At 40.4% G+C, this 18,574-nt stretch overlaps 2 protein-coding genes and 1 long non-coding RNA gene across 4 annotated transcripts; all 3 read right to left on the reverse strand.

Moving 5' to 3' along the window:
* Window positions 1-1,063: 1,063 nt before the first annotated feature.
* LOC142549857 (cysteine-rich receptor-like protein kinase 42) lies at window positions 1,064-4,043 on the reverse strand. Of its 2 annotated transcripts, XM_075659058.1 has the most exons (5): window positions 3,141-4,043; window positions 2,574-2,687; window positions 1,902-2,481; window positions 1,683-1,827; window positions 1,064-1,604 (listed from the first exon to the last, which is right to left on the reverse strand). In XM_075659058.1, the coding sequence occupies exons 1-5, from the start codon at window positions 3,901-3,903 to the stop codon at window positions 1,260-1,262; spliced, it is 1,947 nt and encodes a 648-aa protein (XP_075515173.1). In that variant the 5' UTR covers window positions 3,904-4,043; the 3' UTR covers window positions 1,064-1,259. The 2 variants fall into 2 exon arrangements, with proteins under 2 accessions (XP_075515173.1, XP_075515174.1); XM_075659059.1 differs by lacking the exon at window positions 2,574-2,687.
* Window positions 4,044-5,114: 1,071 nt separating this feature from the next.
* Window positions 5,115-7,617, reverse strand: LOC142549867 (uncharacterized). Its single transcript, XR_012821271.1, has 3 exons — window positions 6,741-7,617; window positions 6,532-6,659; window positions 5,115-6,411 (listed from the first exon to the last, which is right to left on the reverse strand). It is a non-coding gene; the product is annotated as an uncharacterized LOC142549867 (long non-coding RNA).
* A 2,721-nt stretch (window positions 7,618-10,338) lies between these two features.
* LOC142549866 (anthranilate phosphoribosyltransferase, chloroplastic-like) lies at window positions 10,339-14,077 on the reverse strand. Its single transcript, XM_075659071.1, has 10 exons — window positions 13,829-14,077; window positions 13,599-13,742; window positions 13,315-13,476; window positions 13,097-13,180; window positions 11,626-11,814; window positions 11,362-11,452; window positions 11,199-11,258; window positions 10,947-11,065; window positions 10,606-10,740; window positions 10,339-10,526 (listed from the first exon to the last, which is right to left on the reverse strand). Exons 1-10 carry the CDS (start codon window positions 14,015-14,017, stop codon window positions 10,494-10,496), a joined length of 1,206 nt encoding a protein of 401 aa, XP_075515186.1. The 5' UTR covers window positions 14,018-14,077; the 3' UTR covers window positions 10,339-10,493.
* Window positions 14,078-18,574: the final 4,497 nt, after the last annotated feature.

Consider the following 18,574-nt stretch of genomic DNA (forward strand, 5'->3'; position numbering starts at 1 on the left):
TGTTACTAATCCCTTGACAAAACAGCGGGCTATACTTCCTCCAAATTCCAGTGAGATAATTGAGGCTTCTGTGGAGTATGAAGTGGTGTATGCGTGTGGTAAGAAACCATATGGTCCAAATCGCTGTGCTAACTATTGTAGTTGATAAGTTTGGCGGCATATTGACATAGGACACTCGTCTCACAGTTAATAGGAGATCTGTGTCATTAGTTACCGGAGGCTAAGCACACTGGATTGGCAAAACTTTGTTTTGACATTGAATGTAGAGAGTGAAACCATTAGTTGGTTTCCTATGCCTCAATTTCCAAAAAAATGGGCTGTAATTTATCCTTTATAAAACCAATGAGTTTACGAGGGATGTTTGGGAAATGAATCCAGAAACTGGAGAGTGGACCGTGATTCTTAGCGTTGATTTGGAACCTTTGAGATCCAATTTTAAGAACTTGTGTTGCAAAAATGCCAAATCGATAGTTCCCTTCGGTTGCTTAACATTTAGAGAGGTTTTGTCTTCAGTACTGGATGTACTCAACAAATTCAGTCGTTTGAGTCGGGCACCTATTTAAAATCATACCGTTTTCAAGCTCATGTGAACAGCTTGGTTTGGTTGGAAGAATGATTTTAAGTTAACAGAAAAGGAAAGAAGCGGAGAATTCCAATTTCAAGATTGATTGCTCCTGACATGCGATTCTAAATGGGGTGAGTCTCAGAGTTAGTTTGATTGTCTGAGTAATTTTGATGGAAGCACATACAGGTTTGTTTCAATTCTGTTTTTTTCAATTCATAAGAGCTCCTGGTGTGGAAGATAATGTGTTTTAGAGCATACCTTTCATAAAAATATGTTGTGTAGTTTTGAATTCAGAGGCATTCGTACTCTGAACTCGGTGGTCTCGAACTGAGCTATGTTCCTGATTTGCTGCAAAATGCGAGTCGCCCTGAGCATGATGCATGAAGTTTTTCCTAAGAATTTGTGGTGATAGTAACACATGAAATAATAGGTTCAAGTACGTGAGAGACAAAGAAGAGGGACCTCACGAACTTTTATAAAATTGAAGGCCGTGTCACAATAGCAATCTCTGGTGCTCCCATTTGTCAAATGATAATTTTTTTTACATCAAATACAAATCTCTGAATTCAAAATTATCTTTCCTACAATTCTCTATGCATTTTCGAAATCTAATACAAGATTTGTACAGATATTAACTTTTTCCACACAAAAACTAGCTCTTACAAAACTTCATTCGTAGTTTGGATATATACGCTTATAGATCACAACTCTGTATACTCAATGACTCTGCTGATGAGTATCGGTCTTCGAGTTTTTTAACCGTGTTTGATGATGAACTGTTTGTGCTGTATGATGACTGACCAGAGTCTGCCGAAACCATACTGTTTAAAAATGGTGGTTGATTTGGCTCGGGAATTTCGCAGTTTTCGTTCACAAGCATTCGAACGACTTCCTCCATCGAAGGCCTCCGAGCGACAGAAGCCTGTGTGCACAGAAGCCCGATATTCAGCACTTTTGAGATCTCCATTGTTGGAAAATCACCTTTTAGAAGAGGATCCACTACTTCTGTTAATCTATTTGTCTTGTAGAGTTTCCAAACCTAATGCCAGAACAAAAAAATATTTAATAATTAACATTGTAAGATCGAAGAAAAATGCTTCGAGCCATGAGATTTTACAGTCTTTAGAAGGGACCCGGAATCCTCCTCAAATGCATTGTTCTTCCTGCCGCACACAATTTCAAGAACCAACACCCCGAAGCTATAGACATCGGCTTTCTCAGTAAGCTGTCCTTTTACAAGATACTCGGGAGCCATGTATCCCCTGTCAAAACAACTTCTTAAAATCGAGAGAACTTGAATGCTCAAAACATTCGGATTTAGAAGAAAGTTTCTTACAATGTGCCCGCGATTCCTGTGCTTAGATGGGTTTTATCAGCTGCAAAACATCGAGCAAGACCAAAATCAGCGATTTTGGGATTAAAATTTTCATCAAGAAGGATGTTGCTGCTCTTTATGTCCCTGTGAATGATTCTGGATGAGCAACCACCATGAAGGAAGGCTATCCCCTCAGCAGTTCCGACAATTATATTGAATCGTTCCTTCCAATTCAGAATCTTGGCCTTATTTCTGATGCATTCTTCGAGGCTTTTATTTGGTACAAATTCGTAAACCAGCAAACTCTCAGGGCCCTCAATGCTACAGCCCAGAAGCTTCACAAGGTTCTTGTGTTCAACTCCACTGATCAAATTTATCTCATTGAAGAACTCATCTACCCACTGCCTGGTGCTAAAAAACAACCTTTTCACGGCTATCGTTTGGCCATTCGAAAGGGTTCCCTTGTACACTGAGCCAGCCCCTCCCTGGCCTAGTTTTCTTGAACTGTCGAAATAGTTTGTCGCCCTCTCCAATGTTTCATATTTGAAATTCAAATTCGATTTGTTGTAGGAATATGAAATCCGGCCAAGATTACTACGTCCTGCAAGGATTTTAAATGGTGAAATAAATTTTCTATCGATTACATAAAAGAAAAACTGAAATTTATCAATCTTTACGGACAATTTATATTACTTTGTTTTCGTCTTCTCCATCTTCCATAGGATGCATAACCAGCAAATAGAGAAACCATGCAGAAGAATGCCACAGACAAAGCAATCGCTATTGAAGTCCCTGTTTTAGTGACTCCTAGAAAAATAAAAAATAAATAAAAAACAATAAGCAATTTTCATGAGAATGAATCAACACCAGTACACCACAAGGAAAATGAACAGAATAAAAAGGGTCGCTGTAATATGCTACGAAATGTCACCCACCTTCAACCTTATAATCAGATTAATGAGCCATCCAAAGTTGAAAGACAAAGCATGGAAATGCAAAAAATTCGATCATGCAATCAAAATACAACGAAAAAACAAGAAAAGGGACACAAAAGCATATATTACAGTGTATATCGATTGCATCAAAACACGTAGAAGATCACTAAATTATCGCAGAACCGAAGCTAAAGGCGCATATAGAATCATGCCGCCAAAGAATGGATTCCATTTCATATGCACAAAAAACAGACTCAAACAAAATAACAAAACCAAGAATCGGCTTAATTCCAACAACCCGTTAAAAGAATTGCATCAAACTCACCGGAGTTTCGATTTGAATCCTCGGATTGATTAGAGAAAAACTTGACCGTGGAATACCTCAAATAGCAACCAGCATTCAAAGCTCTGCCTTCCCTGCTCGGCAGACAAGTTTTCACTTCTCTATTCGCCTTCGCCAAACACTCCCTACATCCATCCCCGGTCAAAGTCTTCCAGCACTCCGCCAATCCAAAGACACCCTTAATCCCATCCGCCGCGTGCCCCCTATTCGCAACCGCAGCATCAGTTAGATTATCCATCAGCTCCGCCACATTCTTCCCGAATTCCACATCAACCCCCACCCCCACCCCCACGGTGCTGTTGCAATTCACCATATCCCAAACGGGGTCGGTTCTTTCATCGAAAAAACTGTAGTTATCATATCTCAGGAAGCACCCGTCCAGAAATATGCGGCCGGAAGCTGAAGGCAGGCAGTGGGGAAGGCGTGTGCGGCTGGCGGCGTAGCACTGGAGGCAATCATCGTGAGACAAATCACTGTGACACTGAGCAAGGCTGTATATAGAAAAATCGGCGGAGTGCACCGTGTAATTCCCCCAGTCATCCGCCGTGACACGCTGCGAGAGCGATCGCATTTCTTCAACGAAGACAGGAATATAGCTGCTGTTCGGCACCGGCGGCGGTTTTCCACAGAGCAACCCGGCTTCGAAAATTCTGGGATCGGACAAAGAAAAAGGTGGAGCCTGGCTGAAGAAGATGAAGATGATAATCCATGCTAAGCTGGTAAAATTTTGGATTCTTGAATTCATATAGAAAATTTTTTCTGTTTCGTGATCACAATAGAATCTGAAACAGCCAGCGGAGGCGAGTGATGAATCCAATGGACATTTGAGTTCTGTTCAGTTCCTCTTCTTTTTCCCACCGGAGAGGATGATCATGAATCAGTGAGCCATATATATATAAATTGATTATATGAAATATCATATATTCAAATATTATAAATTTTATTATGCCATTTATTAAATTTATAGAAATATTTTTAAATACTTTATTAGATATACGGACGATATACATACATACATATATATATATATATATATATCCAATTTCGTAAATAAACCTTTTTTTTTAAAAAAAAACGAAGAATATAGAGAATTGAAAATGTAAACAAGGGTGAATCCAATTGGAATAGTCAAAATATAGCCGCTTAACTGGACCTTGTCTCCTGGATCAACGCACGATTGGACGAAAAGACTTAATTTATATCAATTTGGTCGAAAGTTGACCAAAAATAAAATAAAAAAGTAAAACGATAAAAGAAAAAGAGGAGAAAACTAGTAGAGCTGTCAACTTCTTGTGATCCACTTTCCAAATAATAAATATTTCTTGAAATTCACTCTAAGTTTTTTTATTTTGAATTTTAATCATGCAAACTAATGAAATCTAGAAGATCGTTGAAAAAAAGAATAACAAGTGGAAGAAATATTACAAATATAAAGTATAATAAATCTTCTAATAGAAGTAATAAACGTAGAAAGTATGGTAAAAGTTTGAAACTTCTCAAGAGTCAATCATTCATATTATACATCACTAGGCCCAATCATGCTCTGTTTTATTTATTTATTTATTCTTCTTTCACACTCATAAATCACAATATATATATACACAATGAACTTCTTTCCTAATCAGACTTATAATTATTAAATAAATTTAAAAGTCATGAAGCTGGACTCATGATTAAATTAACTTAGAAAGGCTGATTAAATTAACTAGAACGGTGGTATTAATATTTTAATATAAGTTTTATTTTTGAGACGATATAAGTTTATTATAATTGAGTTTCAAATATAAAATATAGTCACGAACTTGAGATTTTTGTTAAAATTTTATGTGTCAAATTAGCTATAAGTTATCTGTGATATTTTAACGTGAGTTTGTAATTTCAAAATTTTATAAGCACCAGAAATAAAAAAATTTATACTTTATTTAATTTTCTTATATTTCTCTAGTTGGTGAGGATTGAAAGTTATGAGATCGGAATGAGTGGCTTCTATCAGTTGATCGAGAGCATACACGGGATTAAAATTGATGGAGTAGTATATTCTCGATCACAGATGTATCAATGCCTTAAAAGAGCAAAATCCTGACAAAAATGTTCAACCTTTGCCTTCGTGACATAATCCAAACGGGTTTAAGATTCATATAATTAAGAAGCCCACAAAGATGAATTCAAGATTCTTAAACGAAGGAAGGCTTGGATGGAGCAGGCAAAATCAAATCCTTTTTGGTAAGAAACTCGACCACTCTCGCCATTGTTGGACGTAAATAATGCGATTGTTGATTATACAACAAAGCAATCTCGACAATTCTTTGGACGGCACACGAATCTTCAATGCCAAGCATTGGATCTGTTACACTTTGCCACCTTATCCATTTGATAATGCTTCAATGCTTTCATGATTATTGTCCAAGTACCCTTGTAAATAAACAAAATCATATGTTAAAGAAGTTTTTTTCATGCTATTGGGATGCTTATCACCATGGTGACAAGCGTGTCTAGACTGTCATCATGCTGATAATTGTTGTTCCGTTCGCCACTTACTATTTCGAGTACAAGAACTCCGTTGCTATACACGTCTACTTTATTTCCTAGACCGAAATCTGCGATTTTGGCATTAGCTTCATGTCTAACAAGATATTACTCGCTTTTGTATCTCTGTGGATGATTTGGCATGGCAATCTTCGTGCATATATTGAAGACCTTCTGCAGTTCCTGTGGATATTTCTTCCATTTGCATCACAGGCAAGGTCAGATTAATCAATATAAAGAAAAACAACCTTATTTTTTGCAAAAGAGATATTGAGTAAACATCAAGTAATCCTGTTTGGCTTACCGAATAGTATGAGGTCCAGGCTTTTGTTTGGAAGGTATTCATAGACAAGGTATGCATTAGTATATGTGAAGCAATAACCAAGAAACCGAACCAAAATTGGATGATGGGCTTGTCGTATAATGTCTATCTCATTGCTTATTTCTTGATTTTGAGTGTTCTCTGTTAGAAACAGATGTTTTATGGTGATTTCTCGGCCATCTTGTTACCCTAATACCTCAGGGAAACAGAGGAAATTAGTTGATAAAACCCTTTGCCTATTTGCAAGTGCGAAGGGTAATGCAGAAAAATATACACCTTAAATACTTCACCAAATCCTCCTTGGCCAATCTTGTGGAAGTCATTGAAGTTTTTCTGTAGCTTTTTCTAATGTTGAATACTTGAATTGCAAGATTCTGTTGATGGCATCTGATACCACCTGCATGTCTTTAGAGCTCAGGATTCTTTGAGAATTTTACAGGCTAAATTTGTTTGACATTGTTATAGCTTAAAAATAACGAAGAGATATATTGCCAGCAAAAAAATCAAACATAAAATGCAGCATACCATTTTGTTGTTTCCCGTGTAGTGTGATTCGCTTCTTATAGACAGTTGTAGACAAAAGTATCCTAGGAGAATTGCTGTGAGGCATATCCCAACCGAGCCGATGATTGCTGAAAGAAAGAAAACAGCTTCTGCGTATAAAATTTGATGCATTAGTGCCTTTGATGTCATAAATGGAAACCGGAGCAATATTTAAACTGAGCATAACTGACCTTTACTTGAGGACGATTCTGGCTCATTGACAAACTCAGAATCCGAGTAACGTAAATAGCAACCGACGTGCAGTATCGTACTTCAATCTAGGGCAACCATTTTTAGATTCCGATGCTAGGACTTGTGAGGCATTCACTGCATGAACTTTGACTCACAGTTGTCCAGCAATTCCGTATGCCGATATTAAGTCATCAGAAGTTTTTTGCACTTGTGCATAACCTCGGTTTTCCAGTGCCTTCTGCATTAACTCATCCATCATTCTTGTCACAAGATTCTTGAAAGTCCGACCACTGCTGTCCTTGGCATAGCTACATCTCGTCTTTAGGGATGATATGCAAGGAAAATTGGAAATTAATCATAATCAGATCATGAAAGAAGAGGAAAACGACAGGAACTGGAAGCAAAACTAGGCCATTTAATTTGAACTATTTGACATCATCCATGCAGAGACATGACAGAATATGGTAACGTTCAGCTTCACAATTCCTTTTCGAAAATGCGACAACAATAAAGGGTAATCTTGAAATCACCTCAGAACCATGTTTTGATAATGATTCATGAAAAAAGCTATAGTTTTCAACCCTTATGAAGCATAGAAGCAGCCATCACAGAAAATACGGGAGCAGTTATGAGGAAGGCATCCCGGAATCTGCTTATTGATGGACGTAAAGCAATTTTCGCATTCTTCTCTCGACAAATCCTCCATGCATTGAGCCAAAACAAACACGCGATCAGGGTGTAAAAGCCCGCTTGTCCCCTGGAAAATTTGATTTCCATGATTCCATCTGGCATTGATGCAATGGCCTCGGTATAGTTCTAGTTGAATTGCGAAACGTTTTTTGCTCTGTTTTCCCCTCATTGATTGAAATCGAGCTGAAGTCGAGGTTCTAACTGTTTGTCTCAGGTGCGGAATTCGAGATAATAAAACTCGAAAATAAAGAATAAACTGGACACCGAGATTTACGTGAAAACTTCCACGGCCAAAATGAAAAGGTGGGTCCCCTTCAAATTTAACGTATTGCATTACTATTATCATCTCATTCAATTGCAAATGGACACCAACACTTTGAAAACAAATTGAAAAACGTGAGCTCCTTTATATTAATCAATAATGCAATGTATTGAATCATTATAATCTTATCCTTCAATTGTCTTCTTCATGAAAGTCACTTCTACAATTTTTCCTTCCTAAAAAATTGCTCTCCAAAAAATTTTATTTTAATTTTCAAATTCAAAAACTTTATACAATTTTCAAGATCTCATCCGAGAACTCCGTAGTGCAACGTGAAGAAATTTTTCAGAAGAAATTTTCAGGTAAATTTCTTAATTTATGATATCCAAACTTTAATTTTTACGTAAACTTCCTAACTTCAAGCTTTTACGCAAAACTTTTCCGATATCCAATTTTCAGAAAATGAAAACAATATTTTCAAGGCAGAGGTATCACGGCTCTTATACCAAATGTTAAAGATTTTTCTCAAAATCATGTTTTTACGTATACATGAACATGAAAAAACAATATGCGGAAGCTTAAATCGAGTGTTACCTCCGGCCATTGAAAATTTTGATTTCTCTGATTTTCTTATCGGTTGATGCCTTCTAAGCACTCCACCCTCTTAATAGATGGTGTAAATTTTTCTTATGAAGTGTGTGCTTAGGGACCTAAATCGCTCTATTTATAGGCGTTCTCATACCATCGATGAGTGTATCGGGAGCCGAGATTCAGAAGGAGAATCGTGTACGTATCTAAATTTTCTTGGCCGTCGTCAATATCAATTTGTACACGTTACTTCTTTTAATATGTGTCACGTTTTTCTTACAATCCTTGCATCCTCGAAAGTTGGGTATTTCACACCAGTGTTAAGGAACACAATTTTTCCCCATTTCACAAACTTTTCATTTTAGATCTTCATTCATTTAGAACAATACGCGCAAAACAATTTTGATAACTTTGTTACAAAATAATAAATAAAAATAATTGACACCAGTAAAAATGTTGTGAAACTCGTTATCGTAATCATGATCATTATTAATCGGTAAACAACAGAAAAATTAGTTAAAAAATTTCATTTTGACCTATAAAATTTTCTGCATGACCTACTCGTAAATAGCACATACCAGAAAATCAAATATTCAAAATAAAAATATATGTCATCAATAAACACAACAACATAAACAAGTGTCGACCAGACACGTTCATGACATATACAAACCAAAATTATCATAGAGTCGACAATGATCGAAAATAACATAATACAACCCTCAAAATATATACCTATAGTATCTGAAAGACGAGAATACTATGCAGTACCTAAATACAATTGAACTCACTCTCAAGAAGCTTTGGTACATCCTGATGTTTCATCTCGAGCACATGAGGTCGAACCATCTGTATCACATGTCATGTCCACACACAAAATACACGACATCCCCTTCTCGGGAGTCAGAAACTACAACATATGACATAGAAATGCAATGTCATGGGTGAATATGTGCAATTTATCAGGATATTAGGAATCAAATGAGGGGTATCAACAATAATACATGATATGTTCGAGCTGTTTCACGACTCAACGGACTGTGTCTAACTAAAATAAAAATGTGTGTTGACAAAGAAATATTTTATTTTATTTTGTACATCAATTAACAACTGATAATATGCGACTCAACGTATAATACCACATAAATCAACAAATAGCAAATAAATCATGCATATGACCATGAGATACATTATGTCAGACATCGCGAAAATAACTGATCTTTATCTATCTCAACTAATTTACCAGTAATTTAAGTCTTCAAGAAAACTATGGAAATGCTAACTCAAACTAACCATCTGAATATTAATTTGAATAATTTTATTATGATATAAAAATTTCACAACCATTTAAATTTACTAAAAGGCCAATTTCAACTATTTAAGACTTTAAATTTCTAAAATTCTAATATTTGATTAAAATGTCAAAAATCCATCATTTATATTTTAATTTGTCGCAAATATTCTTTTTAGCTTTGCGGCTAATTTTCTAAAATTCTCAAACTTTGCATTTTATATAAAAAATTTGCAATATTCGAATTTCATTATTTTATTAGCTTGCGATAAATTTCAATAATTAGCTTAAGATACAGAGAAAAAAATCACTCGATCAATTTTGAGTTTTAAGTTGTTGAGGGCTGCAATTTCGAGTGTGAAAAAGACGACAAATCGTCGGAAAGTTTCAAGAAACCCTTTAACATCGGTATCAAAACGTAACTCTCGTCATGACCTTTCGAATATGTGCTTTTTTTTTAATTTTCGGCAACCCGTGGCGAAAATGGTGATAAGGGTTCGAGAAAAATGAAGTTAAAGATTATGAGTTGCAGAAGAGATTGCATAAATAAATAAATATATATATATATATATATATATATATATATATATATATATAACGTTTTTTAATTATTTGAGGTTAAAATTTGTTTCAAACTCTCGTGCGTCGTAAAATTCCAATATGTATTTTAATATCATCAGTTATATTTAATGTTTCTTTTAACCACATTTAATGTTTTTTTATACCAATAAAAAATATATAAAAGGAATATGAAACGTAAGATATGTGAAAAAAGAACAAACTATTTATTTTACAATTATATCTCATTAGAAACTTCTCGTATTACATGTTTTCATTTTTGCGAAGTCTACGAGAAAAACATATTCCGACTTTAAACTCTCCTCTCTTTACTCCACATTTCGAATTCAAGCTCATCAGTAGTCAGGCGGCAACTATTTTAGGCCTTTTCACCTTCTGCGGAAATTTTACATTTTTATATGGATTAAGGAAGTGGAGGACCACTAGGTATTATTTTTAAAGTAACTAAACTTACATTTGAGACGTTGATCCAGCAATCAAGAACCTCCAGAGCTTTCCCGGATTGATGAACTTCGCGAGCTCGATATATCCCTTCAGCCAAGGTGCAGACGATCCCGCTCAGAAATATTGCTGCTGCTGCATTTAACACCTGATTCAATGTATACCACACTGTATTTAGATGGATTTCTCGTGCTGTTGTGTTCAGACGTAGCCAGTTCATGTAAAGGTAACTGATGGTTTGACGGGCTTTGAACAGGAAGTGTTGGGACAAGTGCAACCCACTCTTCCAAAAAGACTGAAAACATCAAGAATTTGTCTGCTGATTACTGCAAACAATGCGTTTAAGAAACTTACAAGTGCATCGGCAATAGCTCCTTTCTCACCAGCGAGCACACGCCTTAGCACATCAGCATTATATTTTGGTCCTCCCCCTTTCAAATCTTCTAATGTGCAGCGAGGAATACCAAAATTCACTGCGTATACAAAATGGAATTCGATTGAATAATCTTCAGAGAAAGACTCCCGAATTCACACCAAAAAGGAACTCCTCGGGTGGTGAGTATAAGATATCACATGCTGGTAACATTAAACAGATTGAGTTCTTACATGGATCAAAAGAAAACTGCTCGATTTTTTTGGGTGAAATATCAAGCACCACCCCAGGACCTGTTCCAAGTAGTCAGATTTAATCTAGCGAAGCCCGAATTGAAGAAAGGGTTTGTGATGGACACAACCAGACTTCCTTGATCTAAACAAGATAGGATCTTACCGAGTGGACTCATTTCATCCAATCCCTCGGAATGAACAACCAATGCTCTTTTCATGCCATATCGTTGTAATGCTTTTGCCATCTTACTGACCTATCAGAACACCATGAATCACGGTGATGGCATTTAAAGGACATATCACAACAAGAAATAATGTAGGTACTATGGCTTTTTTTCTAAATCCTATCAAGAGGGAAATGTTGAACAAGTAGGTATCAAAAACTGTTATTCATGGAGTAGAACTCCATTTTCCAGATAACACATACCATGCCTTCTTTATAGACTCCGATGACAGAGTAGGATACATGTGCTGGATTTAACATAGGACCTAGGATGTTAAATATTGTTTTCACTCCAAGTTTTCTCCTCACAGGAGCAAAAGTCTTCATTGCTGGATGATAATTTGGAGACATCATAAATCCGATTCCAACTTCTTCCACGCATGTCTTTACGCCCTGAATTGACACGTAGCAAATATGATATCACATCCAATTATCCAAGTCTGCCAAAACATGTACAATGCACTTGAAAGAAACATGCATCTCTACATTCTATTATGCTTCACCTATTTGTCACATAGAAGTAGTAAACGTAGTGAATCCCCCTATCTGGTTTTAGCAGAAACTGGATTAGTTAGTTAAGCTTATTTAAACATCTTATAAGACTTCAGAACAAGTAAAATATCTGGATGAAAAAAGCTTAAGAAAATGAAAAAAATAGGAAAAGAACACTCACAAATCAAGTGAGTGGGAGATTTAGGCAAAAAGGGTTCAAAAGTATAATTTCTGATAGTATTCTGGCTATTTGAATAAAATGTATATGATTTAAAAAATTAAGTAGGAACAGTCTTACTTTGTCATAATAAAGATATAGATACTATAAGATCGTTTACTTAAATATCGTATGATCTTTCACAAAAAAAAGAAGAAATAACTGAGTAACAACAAAGGTATGAAACTTTATACGGCAATAAATGGAGGGTGGTGGGGGGAGGGGACCAAATACTTAAGTTCTTCTGCCAACAATTTAATGGGCATAATGTTCCTGCTGTCAAATAAAATGCTGTTAATTGTCCCACATCGGTTGGATAAATAACCTGGGAGTTGTATATATGAGCTTGGACAATCCTCCCCCTTGAGCTAGCTTTTGTGTTGAGTTAGGTCCAAGTTCCAATCTTAACATGGTATCAGAGCCCGGGTTCTACTGTTATGTGTTGGACTGCCTATAATTAGGCCACCCGTTCTGCCCATAATTGGGTCATTTGTAAACTTCACGCTCGAGATGTTCATTCCTGGGCGTGAGAGGGGTGTGTTAATTGTCCCACATCGGTTGAATAAATAACCTGGGAGTTGTATATATGAGCTTGGACAATTCTTCTCCCCCTTGAGCTAGCTTTTGTGTTGAGTTAGGTCCAAGTTTCAATCGTAAGAAAGGCAAATCAATAATCTTTTGCAGATGGGTTAATTAGATGCCAGATCCAAGATTCCAATTTTAATTCGTCCATACATTACCACAGGGTCTAATTTTTCCGTGGATCTCGAATATCTAAATCAGCTTTTGACCATTGGATGTAGCATTAGTTATGCTATGAAGAACTAAAACGCGTGCGGATGACAAATTAAATAAGATCTACACACATCAGTGGCCACTCCTAATATTGACCAAACCTAACGCACTGAACATTTTGTGATGCCAATTGCCACCATTACAGCATCAAGGACTTTAAGACATTCTAACCTCTGGCTCCACATCAATGGCGACTCCTAGTGCTTCCAAAACATCTGCACTTCCACAAGCCGATGAACTTGATCTATTCCCTTGCTGTCACAAAGAAAATGTTTCAATATAGATACTTTTGATGACAAATTTTTAGGTGATGCGAGAGGTGAGAAGTGAAAGTAGATTCAAGAATATTTCCCATTTATATCAGTATATAATCTATCATCCAGGCTCACCTTAGCAACCTTGACACCACACGCAGCAGCAAGAATCGCAGCACCGGTCGAGATATTCACGGTGTTAGCTCCATCGCCGCCCGTGCCCACTATATCCACCGCATTTTCCAACCCTTCAACCTTTTTACAGCATTTTATCATAGCCCTAGCCAAACCCACTATCTAAATTCAAAGTTCAACAGAAAACTTCAAATGATCAACTCAAAAATCTCGAATGCTAAGAGAAACAAACGTCTATAGCGCGAAGAAAAGAACAAAAAAAAGGGAAAATTAAATTGCCTTACTTCTTCAAAGTTCTCTCCTTTGGCTCTGAGAAGAACAAGAAAAGCGCTGATCAAAGATTCACTCCCATCACTCAGCAAGAAATCCAGTGAGCCCTCTGCTTCTTCTTCAGTCAAGTCTCGTTTATCCAGCAGGCACTCAAATAACTGACAGGACAAAAGAAACCAACAAAAAACTGGCTAAGAAAACAAACGGATCGTAAAAGCTCAAAGTTAAGAGGAAAAAAAAAAACCTCTTTGGGGCAAGAAATGGGTAGCTGAATTCTGGGGCAGCATTCCGTGCGAAGAGCTTGTCTCCGCAGAATTCCATTACGGGCGTTTAGATAGAAATCAGAACCGTGTATCTTGCAGAAGTCAGCGCCGTTCTTGAATATGAGATGAGAAGGGGAAGATAGAAGAGCATTGCTTCCAAAAGCAGCCATTACTCCAGTTTTCTTGCTTTGTTCATGGGAAATGGAAGCGTCATTCAAATGGAGTCTCGCCTCGTTACTAGACACGTGACCTCTCTCATTAATCACAATTATACTAAAAAATACGTTCAACCTTCTCGCAGTAGCTTATTCTTGTCTCCAAAAATCTATATTTATTTTTTATTGCATCATATATCCTAAAAATTTATATATTTTAATAAGTGATACTCACGGGAGATTTAGGGTCCGATCCACGCAAGCGTCACTAATCCAGACACGGGCTTCAAAATTACCCTGGGCCTGAAATCACAAATAAGACCGTTAGGAGGGGGCCAGGAGAGTATCCTGGCGTAGCCCCTCCGACGCTCAAGTCAGAGAATGAGGATATATGGGGGGAGCAGCTAAGGGCGCTGCTGAAAACAATATAGTGAATCCAATAACTGAACACTCAAACCTGATATTTATAGGAGAATACATGGGCCCTTGATGGGCTTGTCTTCCTTTTGAGCTAGGGATGGGCCAAGGGTAATGGGCCCATCCATGGGGTATCACCAGTCTCCCCTCCCGAGTCGAACTGAATCGTAGGTTCAAAGTTCGATTAGATGTGTTGTCCTCGGGTCACCGGGTACGAGTTGTGTATTTTCTTCCGGTCGTTTGTCAGTCTCCAAAGATTTGGAAACAAATTAAATCATATCGCAATCTTGTTATAGTTTTCTCTTCAATTCGTTCACCAGCTCTCCCCCCCCCATGCCCGAGTCCTCGCCTCGCTACCCTCGCCGAAACCCCATTCAAGCTCGCCCAGCCCCACGCATCCAAGCGCCCAGCCCCGTGCGCCGCGCTTCGCCATCCTCCCGCTCGCCCTGCCGAGCTCGCCCAGCCGAGCCCCCTGCCCCTCGTCTCCTGCCGAGCGCCCATCCGAGCCCCTCGCTCGCCCAGGCACCCAGCCCCGCGCGTCGCGCCTCGCCATCCTCCCGCTCGCCCTGCTGGGTGCCACGCTCGCCCCTCGCCCAGGCCCACACGCCCGCCTCGCCTGCCTCGCCGTCTCCCTGCCCAGCCGAGCTCGCCCAAGCCCACGCGCCAGCTCCTCGCCACGCTCGCCCCTCGCCCCCTCGCCTGCCAGCACCTCGCCCAAGCTTCGCCCTCGCCACCTCGCCCCCTCGCCTAAGCTCGCCCAGCCGAGCGCCCACGCTCGCCTAGCCAAGCACTCGCCCTCGTCGAGCGCCACGCTCGCCCAGCCAAGCTCTCGCCCGGCGCCCCCAGCATGCCTGCTCGCCCAGCCAAGCTCTCGCCCGGCGCCCCCAGCACGCCTGCCCCCCCAGCCAAGCGCTCGTCCCCTCCGAGCGCCACGCTCGCCCCCGCAGAGCGCCACGCTCGCCCCCGCAGAGCGCCACGCTCGCCCCCGCAGAGCGCCACGCTCGCCCGGCGCCCCTAGCACGCCTCACGCCGCTCCACCCTCGCCCAAGTGCGCCTGCTCGTCCAGCGCCCCCCATCTCGCCTCGCACACCCGCTCAGCCCGCAGCCACTCGCTCGCCTCTTCACGCTCGCCCAACGCATCGAGCGCTCGTCCAGTACGTTGAGAATTTTGATATATTCCCTTAGCAGGAAAATAAAATTCAACTCCTCCATCTAACTCCTCTGCTAGGTGATACCTTAGCAGGAAAATTTAAATTCAACACCTCCACCCTCTAACTCCTCTGCTAGGCCGGGCCCTAGCAGGAAAATAAAATTCAACTCCTCCATCTAATTCCTCTGCTAGGTGATACCTTAGCAGGAAAATAAAATCAACACCTCCATCCTCTAACTCCTCTGCTAAGCCAGCTAAGCCGGGCCTTAGCAGGAAAATAAAATCAACACCTCCATCCTCTAACTCCTCTGCTAGGCGATGCCTTAGCAGGAAAATAAAGTCAACACCTCAACCCTCTAACTCCTCTGCTAAGCCGGGCCTTAGCAGGAAAAATCAAACTCTCACCTCATCATCTCATAACTCATCTGCTAAGCCGGGCCTTAGCAGGAAAATAAAATCAACACCTCCACCCTCTAACTCCTCTGCTAGGCGATGTCTTAGCAGGAAAATAAAGTCAACACCTCCACCCTCTAACTCCTCTGCTAGGGCCTTAGCAGGAAAAATCAAACTCTCACCTCATCATCTCCTAACTCCTCTGCTAAGCCGGGCCTTAGGAGGAAAATAAAATCAACACCTCCACCCTCTAACTCCTCTGCTAGGCGATGCCTTAGCAGGAAAATAAAATCAACATCTCCACCATCTAACTCCTCTGCTAAGTCGGGCCTTAGCAGGAAAAATCAAACTCTCACCTCATCATCTCCTAACTCCTCTGCTAAGCCGGGCCTTAGCAGGAAAATAGAATCAACACCTCCACCCTTTAACTCCTCTGCTAAGCCGGGCCTTAGCAGGAAAATAAAATCAACATCTCCACCATCTAACTCCTCTGCTAAGCCGGGCCTTAGCAGGAAAAATCAAACTCTCACCTCATCATCTCCTAACTCCTCTGCTAAGCCGGGCCTTAGCAGGAAAATAGAATCAACACCTTCACCCTTTAACTTCTCTGCTAAGCCGGGCCTTAGCAGGAAAATAAAATTCAACGCCCCCACCCTCTAACTCCTCTGCTAGGAGATACCTTAGCAGGAAAATAAAAATTCTTCTCTTCCACTCTGCTCCTCTCATCCCCGACTCTGCTCCTCTGCTAGGCGATGCCTTAGCAGGAAAATAAATATTCTCCACCTCAGCCTCTACTCCTCTGCTAGGCGATGCCTTAGCAGGAAAAATTTAACTTTTCTCCCCCACACTCTTCTCCTCTACTAGGCGCAGCCTAAGCAGGTAAAATAAAATTCATATAATCCTCATAATACAAGAACAACCACGAACTTAATATAAGAACTTGGCTTTATTAAATATCAACTGATAACGTAAGACAAATTCAGGAACGAAATACATCAAAAATGAAGTAAAGATGTTCTCTAAGGTGGTAAGCGTTCCCATGCCTCTTTAGAGCCTTACCCAGCGCATTCTCCAACTTTCCTCTCAGCTCCTCTTGTACCTCCACAGGACAAAGTTACCCATTTTGAAGCTTCTCCGAATGACTCTACAACTGCAAGACTGAGCTCAAGCTTCCATGCGAATGCTCGTGACTTCTCTTTTCTTCTTCCTTCACGATTCTTTCATAACAACGACGTGCGACTTTTTGGTCCCCGCACAGGACTCCAACTCCTCTTCCCACAGGAAACTTAAGCTTCTGATGATAACTGGAAGCTACTGCTCTAAAATCCTTCAGGGCTGGTCGTCCTAGAATTCCCCTATACGCTGACTGGGTATCTACTACAGTGAAGGCTATCACCTTTGTTACCCGCCGAGGATCAGTCCCCAAGGATAGGGGAAGAACAATCTGACCCAAAGGCAAGATGACGTGTTCTGCAAACCCATACAGCGGGGTGGATACCGGCTCAAACTCAAATCCTCTCATCTTCATTTGATCCAACGTGCTCTTGAACAAGACGTTCACGGAGCTTCCATTATCAATAAATATCCTTGCCACATCATAATTGGCAATGGTGGCCGTCACCACCAAGGCATCGTTATGTGGAGTCACAACGCCCCGGAGGTCTTCCGGCCCAAAGCTGATGACGGGGTCTTGTGGTAAGTCTGCACCACTATATATCTCAAAGTTCTCCAATTTTCTCCCATGTGCTTTCCGAGCTCGCCCAGAGTCTCCATCAATAGCACCCCCCGAGATCATATGAATCATTCCTCTCGTAGGGTGGTTATCCTCATTCATTCCCCTCCTCGGTTCCACGAGCTCCTGAGGGACATCTTGACATCCACCTTCCCCTCTCTGCTCACCCATCCTCTGATTTATCCATGGAGGGCCTTGACCACGCCTAGGGGGCGAGCGAGACCTTTGTCGACTCCTTAATGAGGATCCTTCTCGTCTATCCCGTGAAGATAATCTAGCACTGTACCCAACCCTTCGCGACTTCTCCCACCTCCCCGCGGGCTCCCTCACCTCCATCACCTCGTCCCGACTCTTATCTAGGAGAACATGGGATGAGAATTGTCTTCTACTACTAGTTCTGTCTTCCTCTCTTTCCCCCGCACCCCTCTTCCTTCCTCCTTTCTCCGCTCCCTCAACTCTACTTCCTCCGGGCCGGCTCTCCATCCTTCTGTACCGTTGGGCATCTTCCAAGTTTACATATTTCTCAGCTCGAGCCAACAGATCATCATAGCTCAACGGAGGCTTCTTGACCAACGACTTGAAAAACTCCCCTCCCCTCAGTCCTTGTGTGAAGGCACTTATCATGATGTCAGGGGTAGCCGCTGGTATTTCCAGCGCTGCACTGTTGAAACGCTGGACAAATTCTCGCAAAGTTTCATTCTCTTGCTGTTTCATCACGAACAGGGTCAAATAATTTTTCTGGTGCCTCTTGCTGCTGGCAAATCTGTGCAAGAAAGCTGTAGCAAAATCGTCAAAAGACTGTATGGAGTTGGGCTGCAGGGTATTAAACCATTGCTGGGCTGACCTCACCAACGTGCCCAGGAACACCCTGCACCTGACT

The sequence above is a fragment of the Primulina tabacum genome, chromosome 6 (genome assembly GCF_025594145.1).
Source record: "Primulina tabacum isolate GXHZ01 chromosome 6, ASM2559414v2, whole genome shotgun sequence".
NCBI classification, from domain to species: domain Eukaryota; kingdom Viridiplantae; phylum Streptophyta; class Magnoliopsida; order Lamiales; family Gesneriaceae; genus Primulina; species Primulina tabacum.